The sequence below is a fragment of the Scophthalmus maximus genome, chromosome 13, assembly GCF_022379125.1.
Source record: "Scophthalmus maximus strain ysfricsl-2021 chromosome 13, ASM2237912v1, whole genome shotgun sequence".
Taxonomy (NCBI): Eukaryota; Metazoa; Chordata; class Actinopteri; order Pleuronectiformes; family Scophthalmidae; genus Scophthalmus; species Scophthalmus maximus.
In genome coordinates this window covers 3,932,913-3,957,012 of record NC_061527.1, presented here as the reverse complement: position 1 = coordinate 3,957,012, position 24,100 = coordinate 3,932,913, and the positions used below count along the sequence as shown (strand labels likewise).

Sequence of the window (24,100 nt, the reverse complement as noted above, 5' to 3'; positions counted from 1 at the left end):
TCTCCCCCCCCCCCCCTTTAATGCAAACCAAATGAGGCTGCACTGTAATAAGAAGCTTCCCAGAATTAGTTTCCGTTTGCAGAAAATTGCGAGGGGGGAAAGAAAAAAAAACCCTAGTACTTTTATCTATGAATTTCACTCCAGCATAAGCAAAAAAAAAAAAAAAAAGGAAGGAAGGAAGGAAGGAAGGAAGGGGAAAAAAAGCCAGACCCTCCTCCGACATTATTTGGATGACGTTCCATCAGTGGCAGCAGCAAGAAATAACATTGTGCAAATTCTATGCATGTTAATGATAAATAGGAATCCACCTGCTCACAGATAAAATGAGTTTAATTCCCACCCCCCCCCCCCCCCCACACACACACACACGCTCCCATGTGCCTGCCTGGCCTTTTAGAAATTACTTATGCACAGCTATTATTAAAATAGGGCCAGAGCAAATGAGAAAGAAGTGCTATCTCTGGAGAGAGGGGCCGGGTTTAGACTGCTGCTGCTGCTGCTGCTGCTGCTGCTGCTGCTGCTGCTGCTTCACACAGTCAGCATTTCTTTCTCTCTCACACACACACACACACATACACACACACACACATACATGCACCTATGCAAACACACACACACACACACATGCACATATGCAAACACACACACACACACACACATACATGCACATATGCAAACACACACAGATGGAAGCTTGTGCGCGCACACACACACACACACACACACACACACACACACACACACACACACACACACACACACACCTCACCTCCTTACAGCTCTTGCAGCAGCTCTGACCCCGTGTTTACTAAATTAATCCAAATCTTGTTTAGGGGAGGGGGAGGTGTAATGGAATTTGCAAGCGCTGCGACAACACCACTCTGCACGAGTGTCTGCACAAAGTGCGTGCGCGTGCTAACGTGCGAGCGCGTACACTTTGGGCGCGCGCTTGCTTTTGCATCCGAGTGTGATTTCGGCGTTGGAAGGGAGCGTTTTCTCCGTCCGTCGGGCGCACGCCGCGTGCTTGCCCCCTGCATCTTCCCAGAGCAGGCGAGGATGTGTAACAATCGAATGCCCAAGGCCCCCGGAAAGCCTCGGTCACAAAAGGTGACTGGAATATTTCCATATGCGGCAAAGAGCAGCGGGAGAGGAGGGCGGAGAAACGTGGGCCAGGTGTGAACGGAAACAGGAAAACAAGGTCCGAGCGGGAGTGGCTCTGTGCACACTGTGGACTGTTCTGACCTCAAGTGCCTTGAGACAATGCGTGTTGTGATGCGGCGCTGTACGAATGACACCGAATGGAATTGAAGTTACCGTCGCCCCTGCTCCATTAGCAAATCAACAGACACCCTTCTCAGGATGTTCCGACGGCCGGCTGTGCAGCCTCTCTCTGAACCTGGACAACCGGCCTCTCCGGGCGCTCCGATCCACTGATGGGACAGAGGAGAAAGACAAACATCCAAACGAGAACTCATTAGTGCAAAGACACATCTACAGTGGAACTGAGCTGGACGCTCGAGGGTGGTACCCTGACGCTGAGAGGAAAAGAATGAGCAGAGCCTGCTTGGAAAGGACGAGCGACAGGGTTCACACGGTGGAAACGAGCGCCGCCAAAAACGCGTTGTAAGCCCTTTTCCGCAGTTCAGATGATGTTTCTTCTCCTCTTCGAACGTGAGTGCGCTACAGTGCGGAGTGAGCGATGCCGAATCGCCCTTCGTGAAAGCGAAGAGGAGTTCAAAGAGACATCACGCAATGACTCCGAGGAGGCGCAGAACAATGGCGGCTCGCGGGGAGGCGATGTCAAAACAGTGCTTTATTCGTTTGCAACGGCGAAGACTGTATATATTTTCTGGCCCTGTGAAAAATGGGCTCGACAGCTTCTCTGACATTGAAAATTACCCTGTCACTGCTATTATGTTTCCAAATGATATACCATGGTTTACAAATACTATGGTCATTATCAAAAAGACATGCTGTTGTGTTGACACTTCACCATTTGATGTATGTATATGTGTATATATGTATATATATATATATATATATATGTATATGTATATATATGTATATAGTCTGTAACAAGACACAGATCTGGAGCTATTAGACATGTAATCCATAATTTCCCAACAGTCAGTACAACTAGAGCTGGAATGATGAATTGATTAATCTACCAGTCGACTGACAGAAATATTGATCCACGTGACGTCACCCGTTGGTTTGTGAAGGGCCGTTTTGAAGCCTGGAGTTTTTCGCATTTTCATACACAGTCTGCAACTAACGTCCGACACCAACCAGCATCCAGGTTCAGCTTCTCACTAAACCCCACTGACACTGAGGGTAAAAGTGGCCTTGGGGGTCCTGGCTGGTCGGCGGCCCCCCAGGGCGTCGGCCCCCTCTGCCTGGTGGTTGATCCAGTCCCTGTTAAACCACCTGAGTCGACACTGTACGTCGGCGGGACAGAGGCACGTCCGCCCGTCTCCAGACCAAATTCCGGACGACCTCGGGGGAGAGATTAGAGGAAGTTCCGAGTCTCCGCGGGGCATTGTGACAAGCGGCGAGACGAGAGCCGGGCGCCGGGCGGCGGGCTGAGAGTGTGATTGAACGGCAGCAGAGCGGCCGTACATCTTTAAATTCCTCATTATCCACTAACACACAGACGCCACGTCTGCTCCTATTCCATTACTCACCCCTCCGCATTGTCATGCTCCGAGAATTCAATGTAGTAGCCTTTTATTGTAGAAAATGAAAAATGTCATTGCCCCCCCCTCTCTTCTCCCCCTTCCCCCTTCCCCCTCTCTCCTAACACTAATTTAAAATGTCTCATCTCCCTCTGCGTGTTCAACAGTCTGATTGCCTCAGTGCTGAAGAAAAAGAGGCCTAAGAGGAGGAATCCCCCCTCTTTGTCAAAAGGAGACCAGGTGAGAGCAGAGGAGGAGGAGGAGGAGGAGGAGGAGGAGGGCGGGGAAAAACGGAGCGGGACGATTCATGAAGGCGAGAATCTGCCGCTTCATCAGAGTCGGTCAAGCGGGACACTAGCGGACGGGACCCCGCACCTTCAGGGACTAAAGGTCTCCCTATTCTTTTCTTTCTTCTCCCCTCCAGCGGTCGCACCGCTCTCCGTCCTTCTGTCATTTCTCAGGGAGGACTTAACCTCCCTGAGAAACGGAGGTCCTTCGGGGCCTGCAGGGTGAAAAGGGACAACGATGAGGCGTCTGTGTGGCTCAAACAACCGTGCGTGGGCTCATGCGCTTCCATGGACGATTTTGGTGTCTGTGGGACCGAAGAAGGTTCTTGGTTTGAATCCCCGTTTGGTCCGACCAGGCAACCAACCGAACACGGCCTTTCTGTGTGAGCTTTGCACGTTCTCCTAGCTGGTGTAGGCTAGTGGGTTACACCGCTGACCTTTGTACATGAGATCGGGGTTCGATCCCAGGTCATGTGGCCCCCGCCAGGACGACGGGTTGTGATGGCCATTTTTAGCAAGACTCACAATACATTTAACTGGGATTATTTTTAAAACAATGGGATTCATTTATCACTATGGAAAATATCTAGTTTGAATCAGCGGGTCACAACCTGTAAGGGGCCTGGAATTAAATATCGTATATTATTATTAGATAATACAGTCAGTTGGTAGTTTATTAGGAGTTCTTCACCTCAACTAACGCACTAATGCAATTTATTTTGTCTACTCCATTTCATCGTATTATTGAGAGCGGGCTGAATAACAAAGAAACAACTCAGCACCACAACTTACAGAATCCAAAAGTATCGTAAAGTTGAATAAACATCTCTGTAAAACATTTTTAAATAAATACAGACCATGAATACCTTCATGAAGGTTGACTTTACTGTGGGACTGTTGTTTTAGTCTGCGTTAGATTCAGCCTTCAGGGTGTACCCAATAAACTGACAGTGGCTTCGCGTCGAATAAGATGACGCGAAAATCGTTGTTTGTGTCGTGCATCAGTCGGTTCCAGGTTCGCTCGCAGATTCATCTCAATAAAGAAATTAATAATCATGTTTATCCTACATAAAAAAAAAGCTATTCCTGACTGTGGAGGAGGCGCTCGCCCCGCCTGGTGTCCACAGACAGTGTTCCACTGCCCTCCGGTGGAGTCTCAGGCACCTGCACGGTGACCAAGAATGGATTTCTTCTTTTGCCCAAACTGCACTTTGAGGAACGTTTGCGTGCGTCCCCCCCCCCCCGGACTCACTTACATGGAGCGACTCTAACATGACTGAGGTTCTGTCATGGACGCTTCTCTACCGCTGCAGCTAAACGACCTGCTAACATGCGGCCACCGTGACAAATCGTGGACGATTCGACCTCGCATCCAGCAGGGAAGTACCGCCAGGGAGGCGTCTGTCCGGTCCCGAACTCATCCCACTGCGTGACAACAGCCCTGAACACACAGCTGAAGTCACGCAGAAGTCGACTGCGACGGAAGGTCTGAGCCCCACAGAGCACCGGATCCCAACGCGACGGAGTCAGGCCGGCCTAACCTAGTTCTGAAAACCATGAAACCAAAAAAAGATGCAACAATGAAACATCTGCGCTGCTTAATGAAACGGAGCCTCTCCACAAGGAGAGGAAAACAATACCATCATTTACAGTTTGGAGATTTCTGCAGCCACATATTTGCCATTATTCTCTCTCCAGAGTTTATTGAATGTACTTAAGTCAAAACTCAGGGAAAAAGAAGGGGCACACGTGCTTCTTGATTATTAAATCAATGCTGTGGGACTCAGCATAAGTACTGTATCTTTTGCTCCTTTGACGAACTAATCTGATTCTATATTTGTACTTTGTTCAGATTTGAACCACGGAAGATTAAAACCAGACTTTCTCTTCTAATGGTTAATAAACATCTACTTCATGCAGGGCCATTGGATTTTCAAAATAAGTATCACACATTTTATTCGGTGTGTAGTCTGAATATAATATTTGAATTCATGGATTTAAAAAAAATAATAATAATAATAATCCAGCCTCTCTAATTGAAAGTGTGCAGCAAACCACACAACAGTCATATTCAAAATAAATAAAATAAATAAATAAATATGACTGGTGGATGCGGAACGGCACCAGAATAATCCATGTGCTCATTGATGCATCTTGCCGGGGGGGAACTCCAAAAAAAACAAAAAAGTCATCCAGTGCTTCTTTAACAGGTCTAACGATGATGACCCGCAGAGCGAGCGCACCAGCGAGACCAGCTGGAGCTCCTGGAGTCGCTGCTCCCGCAGATTAACACGTCAGACGTCGGAGACAGAAAGGACAGGATCAGGGGAGTCTGTGTGTACAGTATTAGATGAAGGGGCTTTTTTTGATTTTTTATTATGCTGCCTGTATATTAGTGCCTAATCTGCCCTAACAAGATAGACCGAGACGTGATCTGCTGCGTCACTGATGATGGGACCAGTAATGATTGAGGAGGGAAGCGAGAGGTTGGGCACTAAGCCTAAAGTAAGCTACTTTGGCACGGGGAGACGCACGGCTGGTTGCACTGCCGCTGCTGTGTGTGTGTGTGTGTGTCCAGTTATTAAATCAAATGTGTGACACCAAGTAGCTTAAAGCACCAATAAGCCACAAGGACACATTTGGTTTAATTTGTTAAGTTGAAGGATGAGAGACAAGCAGATGTGTTGCCTTCTCAAACCAAACGCACATGAAATAACCTTTATAAAATCAAAATAAATACAAGTAAAATCCAGGTCCAAAAGTTTTACTGCACTGTTGTATTTACAGTATTACGGGCCAAGTTCGAACATATGCCGACTTTTTGCAAATGTAAACTCTTAAACAACTGTAATTATACGCCATGAATTTGACCTTGGAGGACGATGTCGTCGAAGAGGAGGAAGAGGAGGAGTGGAGTGGTCTCTTATCGTCTGCTTTGGATTGTGAACATAACTGAGAATATTTCCCAGATTTGCCTCAAAATAGACTTTGAACCTTTGCTCAAATTTGCAGAACTTGATTGGAGTAGTTGTTTCATCACTAAGAAGTGTTTTGAAGGAGCCTCTTGTACTTTTATGTGCGGCTGAAAAGACACCAATAATTACAAACTAGTGTAACAGTGTCAGGAAAACCATAGTTTCTCCAAAAATGGGTGTTTGAGATTAGAATTTTTTTTACAACTGGGCAGTGAAAAATCTTCCTTCGAGTATCAGTCATTGAAAGAACAAAATAGTAAACACTTAAAATGAAAAAGGATTATTTCATTAATATTACTCCGAACATAATTTCTAGTTTAATTTATTTTATTTGTGTCAGTTCTTAATAACGTAGCCTTTGAGTAAGAGCTTTGCTCTGAGTAAATGTTCATCTATGAGTTTTTTGATTACGAGTAATTATTGTTCATGTAGCGTAAATATTGCGAAAATGTAGTAAAAGATGCTGCATTCCTGTTAAAATAATTGTTAAAATAATAATGGGCTATTATTGGGTTGAGGGGAAACTAGATTTACAGTAGACTTCTGTTCGAGTATGTACAATATACTATAGCCTTCTCAATTTTTTTAACTGGGTGCATCTTTTCACAAAACAAAAGTTAGAAAACTCTCCAACAACTGCATGTATAAGATATAATCGCCTTAAAACAAAACAAGGACTCAAAAACAACACGACTTGTAGTTTTGAAATTTGAAAGGCTTTATTGATTGCGCTCATTTTAAGACGAGAGATAAATGTGTTGGAAAAACAACTGGAACATCTGTGTTTGCATGAAGCTGGAAAAAAGTACAGTGTGTTCCGGGGCCACTTTCGCTGGGCTTCGCGTCCTCGGACTGTATCGGCGACATATTGCTGCACAGAAAAAGCGCCATCTAGTGGCAGTAAATATCATATATATAACCTTTAAAAGACAAAAGTCTCAACTTGAGATGAACAATAAAAAAACGATTTTAAAGCCTGTAGCAACTGACGCGACACCTAAATGCCAAATAATGTAATAACTTTCAAGTTGGAAATGACCACAGCTAATGTGATGATATTGACTAAATATGTAATATATATATATATATAAACTCCCATATTGTAATTGTATTGTTATTTTTAAATAAGACATAATTCTGTAGAATTGTCACCGTTCACAATATTAATATCACATTATCACAATTTTGGGATGGGTTTTTTCATAATTTTATTCATAGATTCATTCTATTCAGATTTTTTTGACCAGTGATTATCCAGCAAATATTACAGCAGACAACAGGCCTTGAATCCGCCACAAAGAATTTGACATTTCCAAAATAAAATGAGTCAAAGTAACTTAAGACATTCAATCAGCGACGCACTTGGCTGTTTCTCCATTGTGGTTATATTGCTGCACAGGTCACAGAGTGAATTAATGGTACAAACATCAATTTCAAAGTCTCTTTTCCAAAACACTTGCATTTGGCAAATTCCGGCCTTTTGTTTTCGGAGTTACTTTCTGGGCCCGACTCCTTTCCCCTTCTCAAACTGGGCAATCTGAGTGAAAATATTGAGCAGGTTGGCGGGAAGGTGTTTCTTCGACCCCGGCGCCGAGGTCGCGCCGGTCGGTTCTTTGTGGTTTCCTGCACTTTCCGACCTTCTACCGAGACCTGCGTCTGCCCTGCCGCAGTCCTCCTCCACGCTCCCCTGGTTCTCTCTTTTCACGTCTACTACCTCAACAATGTCCTCCCTCCCTCTGTGCTCATACCTACCACCGTCGACCGAGTTCCTCTTTGACCTGTTCTCCAGGTGTTTGGAAGCAGAACCGGGGCAACTCATCTTTCGTGAATGCTCAGAGTCGGCCGACGAGCAGGACACTTTCCGCTTCCTGTTCTCGTCTAAGCTACTTCCCCTCTTGGCGTCACTGTTTCTCCTGTTATCTTCCCTCCCCCTTTCCCCGTTTTTGTCGCCCCCTTCTCTGCTCCTGCTCCTCCTATCCTCCCTTTCCGGGCTTCTGCTCAGACTGTCTTTGCTTCCCCTCGTCCTGCTCTCCTTGCTGTCCCTTCTCTTCCCTTCTCTACGCGGGTCAGACCCTTCGTTATCCGAGGCACCCGACAAAGAATAAAGCTGACAGATCCTTTCTTCGGCAATCTTCTCCTCTACCTCCTCCTCCTCCTCCTGCTCTCCAAACCCCGGGCCTCCCCTCTGGTTGAGAAAGGTGGCAGAGGTGTTGGGAGGTGCGGGATACCACTCCACCTCGTCCTCATCCTGCCCCTTCCTCCCATCTTTCTCGCTCTTACCCTCCTCGCTCCTCCTGCTTGAGGAAACCCTGCGATGGCGTTTACTTCCGCGCTCGGACCTCCTGCGCTGCTTCTTCTTCTTCTTTTTGGACCTCCGTCGAGAGGACGAGGTGGACGAAGACGCAGACGAGTTCCTGGAAGAGGTGGAGGATAACGACGACGAGGAAGACGCTGACCTTTTCCGTTTTTTCTTCATTCTGAGGAAAAAGAGACATCGACTGATAATCTTCTGATCAAACGGATGAATTTCTCTAAGGAAATATTTGCCTTTCACAACATTTAAGTCTGGTAACCGGTTTTAATCTTGTGGCCAATTCGTGAAAAATAACTGAAACACGTTTGAAGTCACATTTCAAAACACATTTCAAACATGATTTTAAACATAACCTTCAGAAGATCGGAGCCAACTCACCTCTTCTCCTCTTTTAAGATCTTACGCAATTTGTCAGCGCTGGTCTTGCTGCTCGTGGGTTTCGCCTGCTCCTTAGCCAGCGCCTCCTCTCGCAGGCGGATCGATTTCTTCATGGTCGCCGAGCAAAGCAAGGCAAGGCGTGGCGATAACACGCAAAAAAAAAAGCCACAAGCAACAACACAAGCACCAACCGAAACATGCAACCGGGGTCCCCCCAGAAACGGCATTTATTTATTTATTTATTCAGTCGTTCATGTCGCAGTAAGAAAGTGGGAAAAATCAAAAGTTTAAGAGGGACAGAAGAATGTCGTAATCATGAAAGCACGGGTGACAGGATGATGGAGGAGCAATATAAACGGATAGTCAAATATTTACCAGAGACACAAAGTGGGTGTGATCCGAGGTAGCAAGGCAGTCGGCAGACGAGCAGATGGATGGACAGAGGTGCAGGCGGAGATGTGCAGAGAAAACAAAACAGCAATTGTTCCCCATTTGAGACGGAGATGGGGTTTTTCAACGTTACCGTGTTGGACCGGAGAGACAGAGGCGCCGCAGTCCAGCGTCCAGAGGAGAAGCCGTTGACATTGGGCAGTTTTTGTTTTGTTGGTTTGTTTTTTGTCGAACCCCCCGCGCAAAACAGGTGACGAGGCCGTGGCAGTCGGAGGTTCAAAGGGGCAGAGTCCCGGGTTTGCAGACACACACACACACACCAAAACACTTGATCAGTATTACAAACCACAGCGTCCGTAGCAAGTCGTTAACAGAGTGAGAACAAGTGTTTATCGCCATGAAAATGCAGTCAGACGTGAGTCACCGCCATGGACAGCACTTCATTGTGATCTGGTGTTGAGGCTCATTTACCTAATCAAATCTCTTCTCACGTATGTGTGAGCGTGGACATACTGCCGTTGATGTACACGTCCCAAATCCATAGTTCTAAAACAGCCAGTATGCAGACTTTTTTACATGTGCCGTTGATGTAGGAAAAAGCAATAAGCTGCTCATAAGTGGAATAAATGGTGGAGAAATAACTCCAGGAACAGGAAAACTAATTTTGTTGAAGATTTAAAGGGATAGTTCAGTGATTTTGAAGTGGGGTTGTATGAGTGACTTATGCATAGTTTATATGTTACCTTATGGAGATGGTGATCAGCGATGTCATTTAGTAGAAGTAGCGTAACTTAAACGTCTGTTTGGCGGCAAATTGAAGCAGTGAAAAAAATACATCCTATTTTGCGTATTTTTGCGGACTACTTGCCACTTGCATATCTCCTCCAAACTCCGTTAATGACATCGCTGATCACCGTCTCCATAAGGGAACATTCTAACTATGCATAAGTAACTCATACAACCCAACTTTAAAATCACAGAACTATCCCTTTAAGTCCCATAACTAAAATTGTCTTGTAAACTAGGAAAACTGGAACGGCTTAACTGTGATACCACCTTTTGACTCTATCGGTATTTGACCCTATCGTGCTGGGGTTCACCACATACGCACTAAACTGTGAAATGTCCAAAAGAGTCAAAGTATCAGGCGACAAAAACACTGACGAATGTTATTTTTTTTGTTTGTTGCTTCATCCGCTTTATTTCGTTTTTCTGAAGTCTTACGTGACATTGCAGTTGAGAATCAAGCTCAGATATGCCCATTGTTGTAAGCATGTGGTTTAATTGTTATGCCTTGAAGTATAAAAAAAATGAAGAGCTGCCAATTTTCCCAAACCCTTCCAGTGTGTGTGTGTGTGTGTGTGTGTGTGTGTGTGTGTGTGTGTGTGTGTGTGTGTGTGTGTGTGTGTGTGTGTGTGTGTGTGTGTGTGTGTGTGTGTGTGTGTGTGTGCGCGTGCGCGCGCTCTGTGGCCCGCTCACCTGTATAGTGTCTGTGATCTTGTGCAGGGCTTCTTGTGCCTCGGGGTTCGAGTCATCGAGGGACAAAGCTCTCCTGTACAATCCCTCCGCTGTTACTAGTTTCTCCTGTTCTTCAAGCCTACACACACACACACACACACACACACACAAACACACATAATAAACCTCGGACCTAATGTTATTGTGACAAATAATTCAAAAGAAAAATTCCTGTAACCACTCCCCTCTTTATATTGTCCTGCAGATGAGTTGATGCTCCAAATCCCTTTTTGGATGTGCTGCAGCCTAAATATAAATTTAATTGTACACTGGTGCAAGACACTTAAAGGGGAAGGACTAACAGGAAGAGGATATGATGCTCACGTTAAAAAAATGTATAAAGAATTTTGTAATGTATTCAGACGTTCCCACAGCAGCTCTACTGGTTTATGTTTCTAGTGTGTGTGCAGCTGCTTAGTCAAACGTAGGGTGTGCAACATAATTAATAAGGATTACTTTGGTATGCATGTCTGTTTATAGACACGCGTGTAACAAGACAAACAAATGAGAGAGAATTGTTTTTGTTTTTTTATTTCTTAAGGGACCTGGGTGAAAGTATGGACGCGTTTTATTTACCAAATCAACCCGCACAAAAACCAAACTGCTACCCACACCGATGCAGCAATACTGCTTGATTTTTATCTTCCCGTCTTCTCTGTAGCACGATCAAACTCTAACCTCACCCCTCTGACCTGCTGGCGGTGTGAACACTGTACATCAAAACAAAGTGCTTACTGTTTTCCCCTCTCCACCAGTGTCTGGCAGAGGTATTTCTTGGCGTTGCGGTGATCTGGACAGCTTTCCAGAGCCTGTTCAAAGTCAGTTATCGCCTTCACGATGCCGCCTTTGTTAGCGTACCTGAGCAATGAAGGGAAAACATAGTAGGAGAAAAGAAATTTCAATCATACTAGAGAATCGAAACTGAATCTTTTCTTTAGATTTTTCACCAGAATAAAAATCACATAAAGTAGATGGCCTGTGAAACAATATGACGTAATATAAAATAATAATCATCTCACAGAGCTCCACGTGCCACCAGTGCTTCTACATTATTTGTGTCGATGTCCAAGGCCTTGTTGTATTCATTCATGGCTTCCACATGACGACCATGTTTGAAGTGGTCCACACCTGCACGCACACTGAAAAGAAAAGAAAAAAAAAACACCTTCACAATCGTGTCAAGACGGAAGTAGCCAGAGGGAGAAAGGCAACATGCAAGGTTTACAAAGTTCATCCGCCACCAACTTGCATCTATAAACTCCAGTTATTAAAAAAAAGAAGAAGAGCATTACCACTTCAAGGCCCAGGATGCAGACTGTTTCTTCCTGATCGCAGAGGCAAAATCCTCCGGCTGGAAAAGTTTACTGTGGAGAGAAGAGGCACAGGGAAGAATTTGGGTGGAAAGGAAAGTCTGCGGATAAGCAAAGTTTGGGATGTTTGACCTTAGACGGTTTCATTTGTTGTCGCGTACCCAGGACACTGCAAGAAGTAAAGAAATCAAAATCCTTTGCGTGTCCCTGAGTAGATAGCTGCCTCAGCTAATCCATGATATTACAATATACTAGGAACTAGTGTTTACCTCCACCAAGGCCCCACAGTCGCCTTATATTTGATCAGGCCTCACCGATATCAGTCCTCTAAATATACCAGATTTATTTCATCAAGATCCAAGGAATTATTCCCTGAGAAATTGGTGAAAATGTTAAAAAATTGCCCAATTTTTCGCAATGATAAAGTAAAGAAAGTTGGAAAAAATGATTCCTCGATCTGTCCCTTTTTCCAAATCCACCCCATGATTGCCAAGGTTCTTTCTTAGCCCATGTCCCATCCTCCCAGCCAGTTTCATGGAAATCCGTTCAGTAGTTTTAGCGTAATTTGATGACAAAAAAACAAATCTAACAACCAATAAACAAACTAACGAGGGGCGAAAATATATAACTTTCTGGACGGATGTAATAAACTACAATGTGTGTGTATCATAACAAAAAGACTGAGATAAATAAAAAGCAATAAAAGACAGCTTTTAGGTTTCACGAAAAAGTGAATTTCTGTGATTGTTACTGGAAAACTGATAACATTTTTACGTAACAATGATCCAGATATGAACCAAGGAATTATCTGTGTGATTCTCTTTATTTGACCTGAAGCAAATTGTGACTGTTGCTTTCACCTTTGGCGTTTTAGTCTGAGAGGTAACACTAGATGAGCGGAGCGTTCCGACTGGCAAACAAACACATTCCTTTCTTTGTCCTTTAGTGACACATAGAAACCAAAAGGTAACCAGAGACACTCGTCAATAAATCAATCAATCAATCGTCGGGCATAAAATAATAAAAGGGCATAAAAATGACAGGTAGGCCTGTCGACGTGTTTACCTCTGCAGTCCTCTCATCATTGACGGCGGGTGGGTGTCACTGATTCGCACCTTCTCCAGCAGGTAGTCCACCACAGAGGGGTTGTGGTAGCCGTGGCAACTCATCAGAATACACTCATACGTCTCGCTGCAGTCGCTGGCCGCACGAACGCTACGCCTGAGAGAGAGAGAGAGAGAGAGAGAGAGAGAGAGAGATCTTGTCTCTCTTTTGTCTTTCCTGCTTTTATAAATCGACAGTTTGGCCTGACCAACCACAAAATTCAGCAACTGCCACTTTTTAGCATCTTGTTTTCTGTAGCAGGCACCAAAAATAAAAACAGTCTCCATAAACATTTCCCCACAGTCGAAAAAAACACCATCTTTAAAATGTTAAAAAGAGGTTTCAGAGAGAGAGCGAGAGAGAGAGAGAACTTAACTGTGGATCTGCGCAGTCAAACTAAAGGGGATTATTACACAAAGGTTACAGCGATTCACACCACAACAAGTTTATCTTCTCTTCGCAAAAATCTAAGTTTATAATGGAGACTAAGACAGATCTATTTGAAATAAAAAAGAAAAAACAGCCAGACTTGAGTGAACGACAAGAAGATAGGGTTACATGGTTGCTATGATCAATAAACTAATCATGGAAATTATATTTTAAACAGATTAAAAACTTTGATGACTCTTTAAGTAAATTGTGACTCAAATCCTTCCATCTTGATATAAATCCAATATTACTGTTTTAATTGGGAGATCAGTGAAATTGTTTTTCCCTTCAGTAATTCTCAGAGTACTGTTTAAGGAATATTATAATTCACTTCACTTTTAGTTGTTTTCGCACTGTTGTTGTGTTTCAGCCTCTTTGGTTAGAAGAGTAGTTCAAGGTTCTTGAGTATGAATGCCCGATGGTTTGCGGTGAATGTCGCTGTGAATTTTTTTTTTATCGTTTCTGACGAACAATTGTTGTGGCCGAACATTCGGCGCATCCCTAGAAATAACCTGACGTCCGAATATGTGGTTCGGCATTAAAGCCAGCTCGTAGTTATCACTTATTATGTGTTGCAGTGAAAACGCAAAACTGAAAAATGTAGCCTGCTAGATATCGATTTGCTGCAAGCTCCAGGATTTGCCAGCGGGCGGAAAAAAAATTTGGGCTTAAATCGTGAAGTGTGAATTCAGCAAAACCTGTAGTGTACGGGCAGCTCCTCCTTGGTAACGACTCCCAGTTTGATGTGGCCCAGGCTGGGAGAAAGAGACGCTGGCTGGAGGGAAACGGTGATTTTCTCCTGGTAGCGGTCAATGTCTTTCACTCCGGCTGGATAACGAGGAAGCACAGAGTTAAGGAAATTTCACTTACCTCATCTGGTCAGCCAAGAAACTCAGAGAAGAGATCAAAGTTATGTTGTTGTACAGGTGAAATCTAAGGAGCTTCGACTTATGGCTTGATTCCAAGCGAGTAATACGACAGTGACCGAACAATAATACCACCTGTAACCACTAGGGGGTCCGGAAATTGTCTGTTGCCTCTTTAAGACAAAGCCAAAAAAAAGACACTAACCTCTGATGAAGTCCCCAACCTGGTAGTAGGACAGAGGGTCATCGTGGTTGCCAGTGGAGGGAATTTCTCTGATGTGACATAGAGCCTGAAAGTAGAAAGGAAAACACGTTAAATTAAAAATTCTTCATAAAATAATAATTGTACAGAATCTAGAAAGGGCTGGGGGGGGGAGGAGGTGGGTGTCGGGTGTTGGACTAATAGATAACATAACATATGCTCCCGGCACCAAATACCTGAGATAACCAAAGTGTGAAAGAGAGCGAGAGGAAACTGCCCCGTGTTTCCTGAGGTAGAAAGACAAATGGATGGGCTTTTTTTTTTTTTTTTAAGTCTTGTGTATTAATTTGACGGAATGATGGATGAAGGGCTTCGCCTAATTCAGAAATGCCTTCAGCTATGTGTCATTTTACCAGGGGTGTGATTGGACAGGACTGTAATTGTAGTTATGTGACAGCTGCAATCCACACATAGCAGCCATGTCAACCAAGATAGCTGAAATGGAACAATTGATGGAGTGGATGCTGATTCAGGAAGACGGAAACCGTGGATGTCGTAAGCAGAAGTATTTGTTATAAGAGCTCAATATTGAGGAGACTTCCGGTTCAGTACACAGATCAACATGTTCACACTCTTCGGCGTCCCAAGACAGTCTGCCCATCCCCGGTCTCTGTAGTGTATTTTGCTTGAGTAATGTCGTCATCTCCCCGGGATTATGACACCTCAAGAGGGACTTTAGCTGCTCACTGATTTTTTCGGCTTGCCATAGATATGATGGCCTTGCTTGGTGCCTAAGAACCAAGAGTTTTGTCAGGGAGGATAGACAAAATTCCACAACAATAGCTTTGACTTTTAAGAGTTCAACTCTTTGTGGTTGATAAAAAGATGCCATTCTGGCCCTGTTCAGTCCAGGTATTCAAGCCCATCCCGGGTGATCCGGGCACCAGGTAAAGGTGTGACTGTGAACGCACCCAAGTCGCGTCGCGGCAACTTTGAGATCCAATCACTCAAGCCCCATTCGTGGGTGGTCCGGGACGCATGTGGCCACGTCCTTTCAGCAGCGTGAACACAAATGTGTCCAGGGCCACATGGGGGGACCGCCGACTCAGCTGACGCCCTCTAGATCTACGACCCGAGATTTGACAGTGTAGCTTGCCGACCTACCGATAACTCCAGGTCTTCTATGTCTCTCCTCAGTCCTCCTGCCATGCACAGCAGAGTGAGAAAGAAGCCGTATTCTCTTATGTTGTTGATCCTCCCCACCACCATGTCGCCTCTCTCCAAGTCCCTATAAAGCATCGACCTCCTCTCGTCATACGACACCTCCATGAAGAGCTCCAGTGGCGGCATGAGGGCATAGGGCTCTGCGGTGGAAAACATGGGCAGAAAAAAATCAAATCAAACATGCGAGAAATCATAAAACTGCGATTTGATCGGCAAAGTAGCCTGGTGACAAAGTAAAAGCCAACGGTTATTCATGCGGTTATTCTTTTGTCCGACGCAGAAACAGAAAATATGAAAAGGGGAACTAGAATGACAACAAGTAAGTTAATTAATTAAGGGTCAAGCAAAAGTAAATTTACAATTATTATATATTATCATTTTTTGAAAACTTGCTCATTCAAGTTTTGCAAATATGATGATTTGGCCCTTTTTTCTGTACGGCATTCCTCTGGTTTTTCTTCAAGAGATTTGAAGACATTACCTTCAGCTACAGAAACTTATGACAGTTATTATCATAATACAGAAAAACAATTAAAAGATTATTCAAAATGAATATAATTGTTAGTTTCAATGAGCCAAAAAATATGGTAAAAGAGAGTAAAGGCGAACAAAGAGAGCAGGAAGTTAAAGGAGAAAAAATTAACTCTATATACATATATACATGGAACATTAATGTGGTTGCACATTAGCATCTTCAAACAACCATGGTATTCTAAAAACGATTGTGGGAAAATGTGGTCAAACCAGCACCGACCTGCAGCCTCCTCGTCCTCTTCCTCGTGCTCCTCCTCCTGAGGAGTGGTGGTCTTCCATGTTGGACAGAACAGGATGTCCGCCTTCCTCGCGATGAACTGTTCCACCAGGGGGCCGCCGTGCTCCAGACCCGTGCTGCACAGAAAAGCACATTCAATGAGTGGCTGTTACATTCATCTTTGGCCGAACTAACAGTTGTCTGAATGATTCACTCCTGGTAGACGAGTGCATCAGCTACATTTAACCATATAACAGAAACAGTTGAATTACTGCACTGGCAGAAATTACTTTTTGGAGGTATAAAGTTTTCGTTGACGTCCTTCATCAGGCGGCAAATCTACAATATGAAATTACAACATCTTTATTTTAGACTTTACTTTATTTTCATTAAAGTTTGCAACAAACAGTCAGAGAGGGGCACCAGCGCAAACACCTGAACATTACTCTGTCAACAATTGATGAAATTGGTCTAAATATTAGACTAAAGAGGAAACTTACGTCCTTTTCCAACCAAAAAAGTGACTTTTTCTGTGGCGTAATTATTGGCTTCTATAGCTTCTCAAATGTCGATCATTTTCTGCAAATTTAATCATGTTTGGTCTTTGAACTGCAAGTGGGATAAATCTCACACTCTGAAGTCGTCGTGTTGGACTAAGGGGAAACTGTGACAGACGTTTTCACAATTGTCTGGCATTTTACAGATCAACTATTTAACCGTTGAATCTGGAAAATGACTGAAAGATTGATTGATATTGAAAACAGGGTTTCTGCAGGGTTAACTGGGTTCAATTTAAGATGCTTTTAAAACCACATGGAGCCAAACTCAATGGTAACCACCAGTCAAAGAATGACAATTGAAGCGCTATATTTATATGAGTCAACATCCGTAGGCTGTTTCTTTTTTGATTTTTGATCTACAAAAGATGTTGACATAAAATTTTGGACAATAACAAGAGTCAAGATAAGACTGTCTGCATGAAAGTATCATAGAAATATATCATAAAGGTAGCAAGTATCTTTGTTCATGAAAAAAATCGGACTTCAGATTGTAGCGAGTCTCTAAGTGCTTACAAAAACAGGACACAGTGTAAAACCAGTTTCTGATGTTGTAAACAAGGAAATAAGTGACGCTGGTATGCATATGGGTCAAATAAATATTAAACGGTGATGAAAAAAGTTTGTGCATTCATGTAGTAGGAGGTTATGTGCAGTATATGCATGTATACAGGCTGTATAAAGTAAACAGCCTGCTTGTATTCGTCTACTCAATGTATTCTATTTATTTAGTTCCCTATAAATTACAGTATTTCCTTTCCATTGCACATTTTCGATTTCTTCTCCTTTCTATCCTGTGTGGTTTTGCCTTACTCTTACTTTTGCACTATTTAGAATTTATTCATTGTATATATTACTATATTACTGAACAATATTGCAGGAATTGACAATGAAGTTGACTTGACTTGACTAGATTAGACAAGTGATGGATCATATGCACGTTACCGGACAACGTTTTTAAACTTAACACTTGTGCACAGTAGAGCTGCAACAGTTCATCCATTACTGAATTGATCGCCAACTATTTTCATAATCGATTAATCGGTGCAAGCAGTTTTTATGGAGAAAAAAAAACGTCAAAATTCTCTGATTTCTTCTTCTGCAACGTGAGTGTTTTCTGCTCTGTGACAGTTCACTACATACATTTGGTGTGTGGAACAAATCAAAACATCATCTTCATTTTTCACAATTTTATGGCATTTTATGGACCAAACGACTAATCGATTCATGGAGAAAATAATCGACAATCTCACATCCAAATGAGAAAAGCATCTCCACAAACTGAACGTGAAACTAAACACACACACGAGACAACGTAGTAAGAGTAACAACGTATCTTCCACACACACACACACACGTACACACGTACACGTGGAGCTCCAAGGGTCGTGAAGCTCTCACTTACCTTTCACTCGTCACTTTGCACAACTCGGGCACCAACGTCTGGAAGTCGGGGTTTTCCGTCTGCTCACACCTCAGCTTGTTGAACAAGGAGTCGCCGTGACACGCGAGACACTGCTTCAACAAGTCTCTGTCCATCCTGTGCTGCTGCTGCTGCTGCTGCTGCTGCTGCTTCTCCGCCTTGTTGTTGTTGTTGTTTTCTGGACAAGTCAACGATGCTATTTAGCCGTTAGCAACGTTTAGCGGATGTGGAATTGATCTCACGGCGAAGAGACATGTTGTTGTTGTTGTTGTTGCTGTTGTTGTTGTTCTCTTCAAATCGCCAGGCACAGAAGAGTCGCGTGGAAAGCCTGAGAAGTGTTCCGTTTCGTCGCAGAGACAACCCGAGCTCGGTGTCGTCTAGCTAGCAGGCTAGCGAAAATAAACACTGGCCAACGGGTGTCATGCTAACACTCCGGAAGTGGACTTTCCTTCTTTTTTTCCTTAGTTTGAAAACGTCGCAAAAACTAACAATATTCCGAAACTTTAACATGCGCAACCCCTTCACGTTCCTCTGCGATAAATCACTACTCTCGTTGTTTTTTTTTTACCCACAAAGTTTAGCAACGGCAGTGTGGCTAACCAGAATTAGCTGATTGAGCATGCGCAGTTTGTGTGTTACACTGCAGCTGTCCGGAGAAACAAGCTACATCTAGGAACCATCGTGAGCATATTTAAAAGAAGAAAAGAAAAATACGGTATATACACAATTATAATAATAATAGTTATAATAATAATTTTATTAATATAGCAACTTTTAGAAGTAGCTTCATTAAGGGCATTCACAAAAACATAAATCACAGACAATTAAAATCAGCATTCCAACAATAATACAGTTTTCAGGTCACATCTGTATAAAAAAAGATATAAATAGACAATATAAAAAGACGACTTAAAAGCAAGTCTATAGAAATGGGTTTTTAAAAGTGACTTAAAAGAAGGCACAGACTCTGCTGGACTTGTCTCCTCAGGCAGGCTGTTCCAAAGTCGAGGGGCCCTGATGGAGAAAGCTTGGTCAACCTTAGATTTGAGCCTGGACTTTGGAACAACCAGTAAAGACATGAAACATCTGTTCTTTCATATAGTGTTGTGTTTCGCAGTCATACTGTTAGCTATCATCCCCTCAATTGGAGGGGTGTTTTCTATTTCTTTCCCATTATCAATTTGCTCAAATCCATGATAAATCAAAGCAGTAATTTAATTTAAAAGAATTCAAATTAAGAGGGATAAGCTACAAGATACAATATTACCTTTTCCCACAAAGGGATTAGTCTGATGTCTACTGGTCGACTGTTCCTGGACCTTAAACAGGATGTTTAAAGCCAAATTACAGAAAAGAAATGCAGTGTCTGAATGAGTTCGACATTACAAGGCAATTTTATGATCTGCTGGAAGATGTGTCAAGAGACCCAGATATCCTAAAGTGAAGCGTCTACTCAGTGCTCAATTCTCAAGAAGAATGCAACTCACTTCTGACAGTTGTTCTACATATGTGCAGAATCAATTGGGCACCAAATCCAAAAAGAAAGTGTGACACTCGCCCAAGTCACATTGTATAAGGAATGCTTCCTCACGGGAAGACTGGCCCTGAAATCCTGTGTTATCACTAGACTGGAGGCTCCGCTCAATGATATCTTGAGGGGTATGTGCTACGACCTGTGTTGCCTTGAGAGATGACGAGAGGAAGATAAATATTATATTAAATATTAAACAACAAGAAAGGTTTATTGTCATTGTGGTAAGTCTGTATGTATATAATGTTAAAAGATCATGTTATAATGTAAAGAAAATCTTCATACGACAATAAAGTTCTCATAGTATGGCAGAAAAACGCTTCCGTAGGTTTTAAATCATGTAACAAAGAATTCGGAGTAAGAGGGATTATGAGTCATGCAATCAATAAAAACCTGTCTGACTACCTTGATGAGGGTTTCCCGTAATGGTTAGGCGTTCTTTCTTTTTTTCAGGTCAACCACGACTCAAGCATCAACGATAACTACAATAGCCCTAATTAACACACATTTAACTTCAAGCGCAAAAGCTTTTTAACCGGGGAAAACCCACCTTGTTGATGTTGACAGGTTTTCCACCATGTTTAAATTATAGTAACTCCATAATGCGATTAGAAAAACTCCTAGAGACACTTATCACTTATAACTGATTGAAGTTAATAAAAAAAACAATATGCACCATCTTTATGTAGGAGTAATGTTTCAAATTATTATGTATTCCTAGTGCCACATTCTGTTTAACGTCATCTTTTATCTGTGTTTAAATCAAACCCCTGTACATAAACACTCACTGCTGAGCCATAACAGATAAACTCCCCATGGTGGCGACAGCTTACATTATGAACAACCATATTTCAGAGCAATTTAACGGATTGAAAAAAATCAAACAAAGACCCAAATGTAATAGTCATCAAATTATTATTCTAAAATAATTGTCCTACTAAGACAGGTTTCCTTTTCTTTTTTCCCCACGTCATCACTGCTCCGTTGCTTGATTTAGTTTGCAGTGTCATGTATTTTGTAAACATGCATGTCTGTGAACTTACCTGGTTTTTCAGGTTATGTAAGACCTGCCTCATGCCCAATACCTTGTCACTCTCTCTGTAGCTGAAGGAGGAGCAACTCACAATCGGAGCACAGAGGAGAATCACCGTAAAACAACATCACTCTGTACCTAGAGTAGTGAGGAATAACACCTCTCGTTATGGAGAGAAAAATCCTTTGTTGGATATTTTTGCTTGGGTATTTTCATGCATCCTGGACACAAGGTCAATATTCATTATTTATTTCTGAATTCACTATTTACAAGTGATAATTTTCGGGCTTTGGTTGTTTGCATTTTAAGATATATAATTTGTATTAGAGTAGAAAAAACAAGACTTGTAGAAAGGAGTATTTCAAGAGCAGATAGATAAGATAAGTTAAGATGCACTTTTTGGTTCATATCTTTACAGTTGAATGCACTTATTGTAAGTCGCTTTGGACCAACGTGTCAGCGAAATTAATGTAATGTAAAAAATACAATAAAAATTATCTAAAATCAAATAAAACAATATATGAATTATAATTGGTATTTCCATAATTAATCTAAATTAGATAATGTGTTACTTAGTTTTCAGAAGTAACAACACATTATAACTAATCATAAGAATGAATACATGTATGACTGATAGACTAACGGTCTTAAAAGTAAAGTTACTAACACTTGGTAAAACACTTTTACAGATATGAAATGAGTAATTACATGGATAGGGTCTAATTGAGAGGAATCATTGGCTTTGATTTATTTACAGGGTGGCATTCGATGCCTGACTGACTTTCTGTCAAGGACATTCGCAAGAGCGCAAACATAAATTATGGCCGGCAGGAAGCCTCAGGAAACACTCTCTCACCTTGAGTGTAAATGTAATCTGTACTTGGTAGTAGTATTGGTCCATTGACAGCACTGTAAAGGTTTAATATTGCAAAAGATGACACGTGATTGAAATTTATACTAAGATCTTCTCTGACGTGTCTCATGTCAGATGATAGCGCTGATGATGCTAATCATAGCTGGTTTTCGAGGTTTGGGTCAGTAAATCTGGTCTTAGCAAGTTTGAGTATTTTTTGGAAAGAACCTGTTCACAGCAGTAGGTTGTGCCAAACAGGGACATAAACATCAGTGCATGTCTCCTCAGAATGCAATAATTGTCAGGAAACTCGATTAGATAGAGGTTGTTGTATCCAGCCTTTGTGCCAAGCTTGGAAATAAACCCACAGACCAAAATAGGCTCCAATCTAAACAGTTAGGAAGAGAGACAAAACTGTTGCTTGCATGGTCATTGGTACATCAAAACTGCGCATTTAGGAAATCAGAATCAAAAAGCAGCTTTAACAGCGTTGGTGAATTTTCAACTCATGTCTTCTCATATAACATTTTTTATATGTAATCTATTTCAAACACTACAACAACAACAACAACAACAACAGCAACAACTGTGGCACCAACTGCAGCACCAACCACAACAACTACAGCACCGAACACAACAGCTACAGCCCCAACCACACCAACTACAACCCCAACTACTACAACTGCAGCCCCAACAACAACAACCACAGCAACAACCACCACAACTACAGCACCAACCACAACAACTATAGCACCAACCCCAACAACTACAGCCCCAACTACAACAACTACAGCCCCAACGACAACAACCACAGCACCAACCACAACAACTACAAACCCAACTACCACAACTGCAGCTCCAACCACCACAACTACAGCCCCAACCACCACAACTATAGCCCCAACAACCACAATTACAGCCCCGACCACCACAACTACAGCCCCAACCACCACAACTACAGCCCCAACTACCACAACTACAGCACCAACCACAACAACTACAGCCCCAACTACCACAACTACAGCCCCAACCACCACAACTACAGCCCCAACTACCACAACTACAGCCCCAAGCATCACAACGACAGCGCCAACCACAACAACTACAGCACCAACCACAACAACTACAGCCCCAACTACCACAACTATAGCCCCAACTACCGCAACTGCAGCCCCAACAACAACAACCATAGCAACAACCACCGCAACTACAGCACCAACCACAACAACTGCGGCAACAACCACAACAACTGCAGCCCCAACAACAACAACTGCAGCAACAACCACAACAACCGCAGCACCAACCACCACAACTGCAGCACCAACCACAACAACTACAGCCCCAACTACCACAACTACAGCCCCAACCACAACAACTACAGCCCCAACCACCACAACTACAGCCCCAACTACCACAACTACAGCCCCAAGCATCACAACGACAGCGCCAACCACAACAACTACAGCACCAACCACAACAACTACAGCCCCAACTACCACAACTACAGCCCCAACTACCACAACTGCAGCCCCAACAACAACAACCATAGCAACAACCACCGCAACTACAGCACCAACCACAACAACTGCGGCAACAACCACAACAACTACGGCCCCAACCACAACAACTACGGCCCCAACCACCACAACTCCAGCCCCAACCACCACAACTACAGCCCCAACCACAACAACTACAGCCACAACCACCACAACTACAGCCCCAACTACCACAACTACATCCCCAACTACCACAACTGCAGCCCCAACAACAACAACCACAGCAACAACCACCACAACTACAGCACCAACCACAACAACTACAGCCCCAACGACAACAACTACAGCCCCAACGACAACAACCACAGCACCAACCACAACAACTACAAACCCAACTACCACAACTACAGCCCCAACCACCACAACTACAGCCCCAACCACCACAACTATAGCCCCAACCACCACAACTACAGCCCCAACGACCACAACTACAGCCCCAAGCACCACAATGACAGCGCCAACCACAACAACTACAGCACCAACCACAACAACTGCAGCCCCAACAACAACAACCGCAGCAACAACCACAACAACCGCAGCACCAACCACCACAACTGCAGCACCAACCACAACAATTGCGGCAACAACCACAACAACTACGGCCCCAACCACAACAACTACGGCCCCAACCACAACAACTACGACCCCAACCACAACAACTACAGCCCCAACCACCACAACTACAGCACCAACCACAACAATTGCGGCAACAACCACAACAACT

At 43.2% G+C, this 24,100-nt stretch overlaps 1 protein-coding gene across 4 annotated transcripts; it reads right to left on the bottom strand.

Moving 5' to 3' along the window:
* Positions 1-7,128: 7,128 nt before the first annotated feature.
* ttc14 (tetratricopeptide repeat domain 14) lies at positions 7,129-19,036 on the bottom strand. Of its 4 annotated transcripts, XM_035646590.2 has the most exons (13): positions 18,386-19,036; positions 16,427-16,560; positions 15,613-15,812; positions 14,452-14,536; positions 14,079-14,208; positions 12,913-13,068; positions 11,830-11,901; positions 11,557-11,676; positions 11,273-11,395; positions 10,499-10,616; positions 8,630-8,736; positions 8,218-8,414; positions 7,874-8,122 (listed from the first exon to the last, which is right to left on the bottom strand). In XM_035646590.2, the coding sequence occupies exons 1-13, from the start codon at positions 18,517-18,519 to the stop codon at positions 8,016-8,018; spliced, it is 1,683 nt and encodes a 560-aa protein (XP_035502483.2). In that variant the 5' UTR covers positions 18,520-19,036; the 3' UTR covers positions 7,874-8,015. The 4 variants fall into 4 exon arrangements, with proteins under 4 accessions (XP_035502481.2, XP_035502483.2, XP_035502485.2 ...); XM_035646588.2 differs by having other exon boundaries at positions 7,129-8,414; positions 18,386-19,033; XM_035646592.2 differs by lacking the exons at positions 7,874-8,122; positions 8,218-8,414 and adding an exon at positions 9,491-9,565.
* Between the last annotated feature and the right edge of the window lie 5,064 nt (positions 19,037-24,100).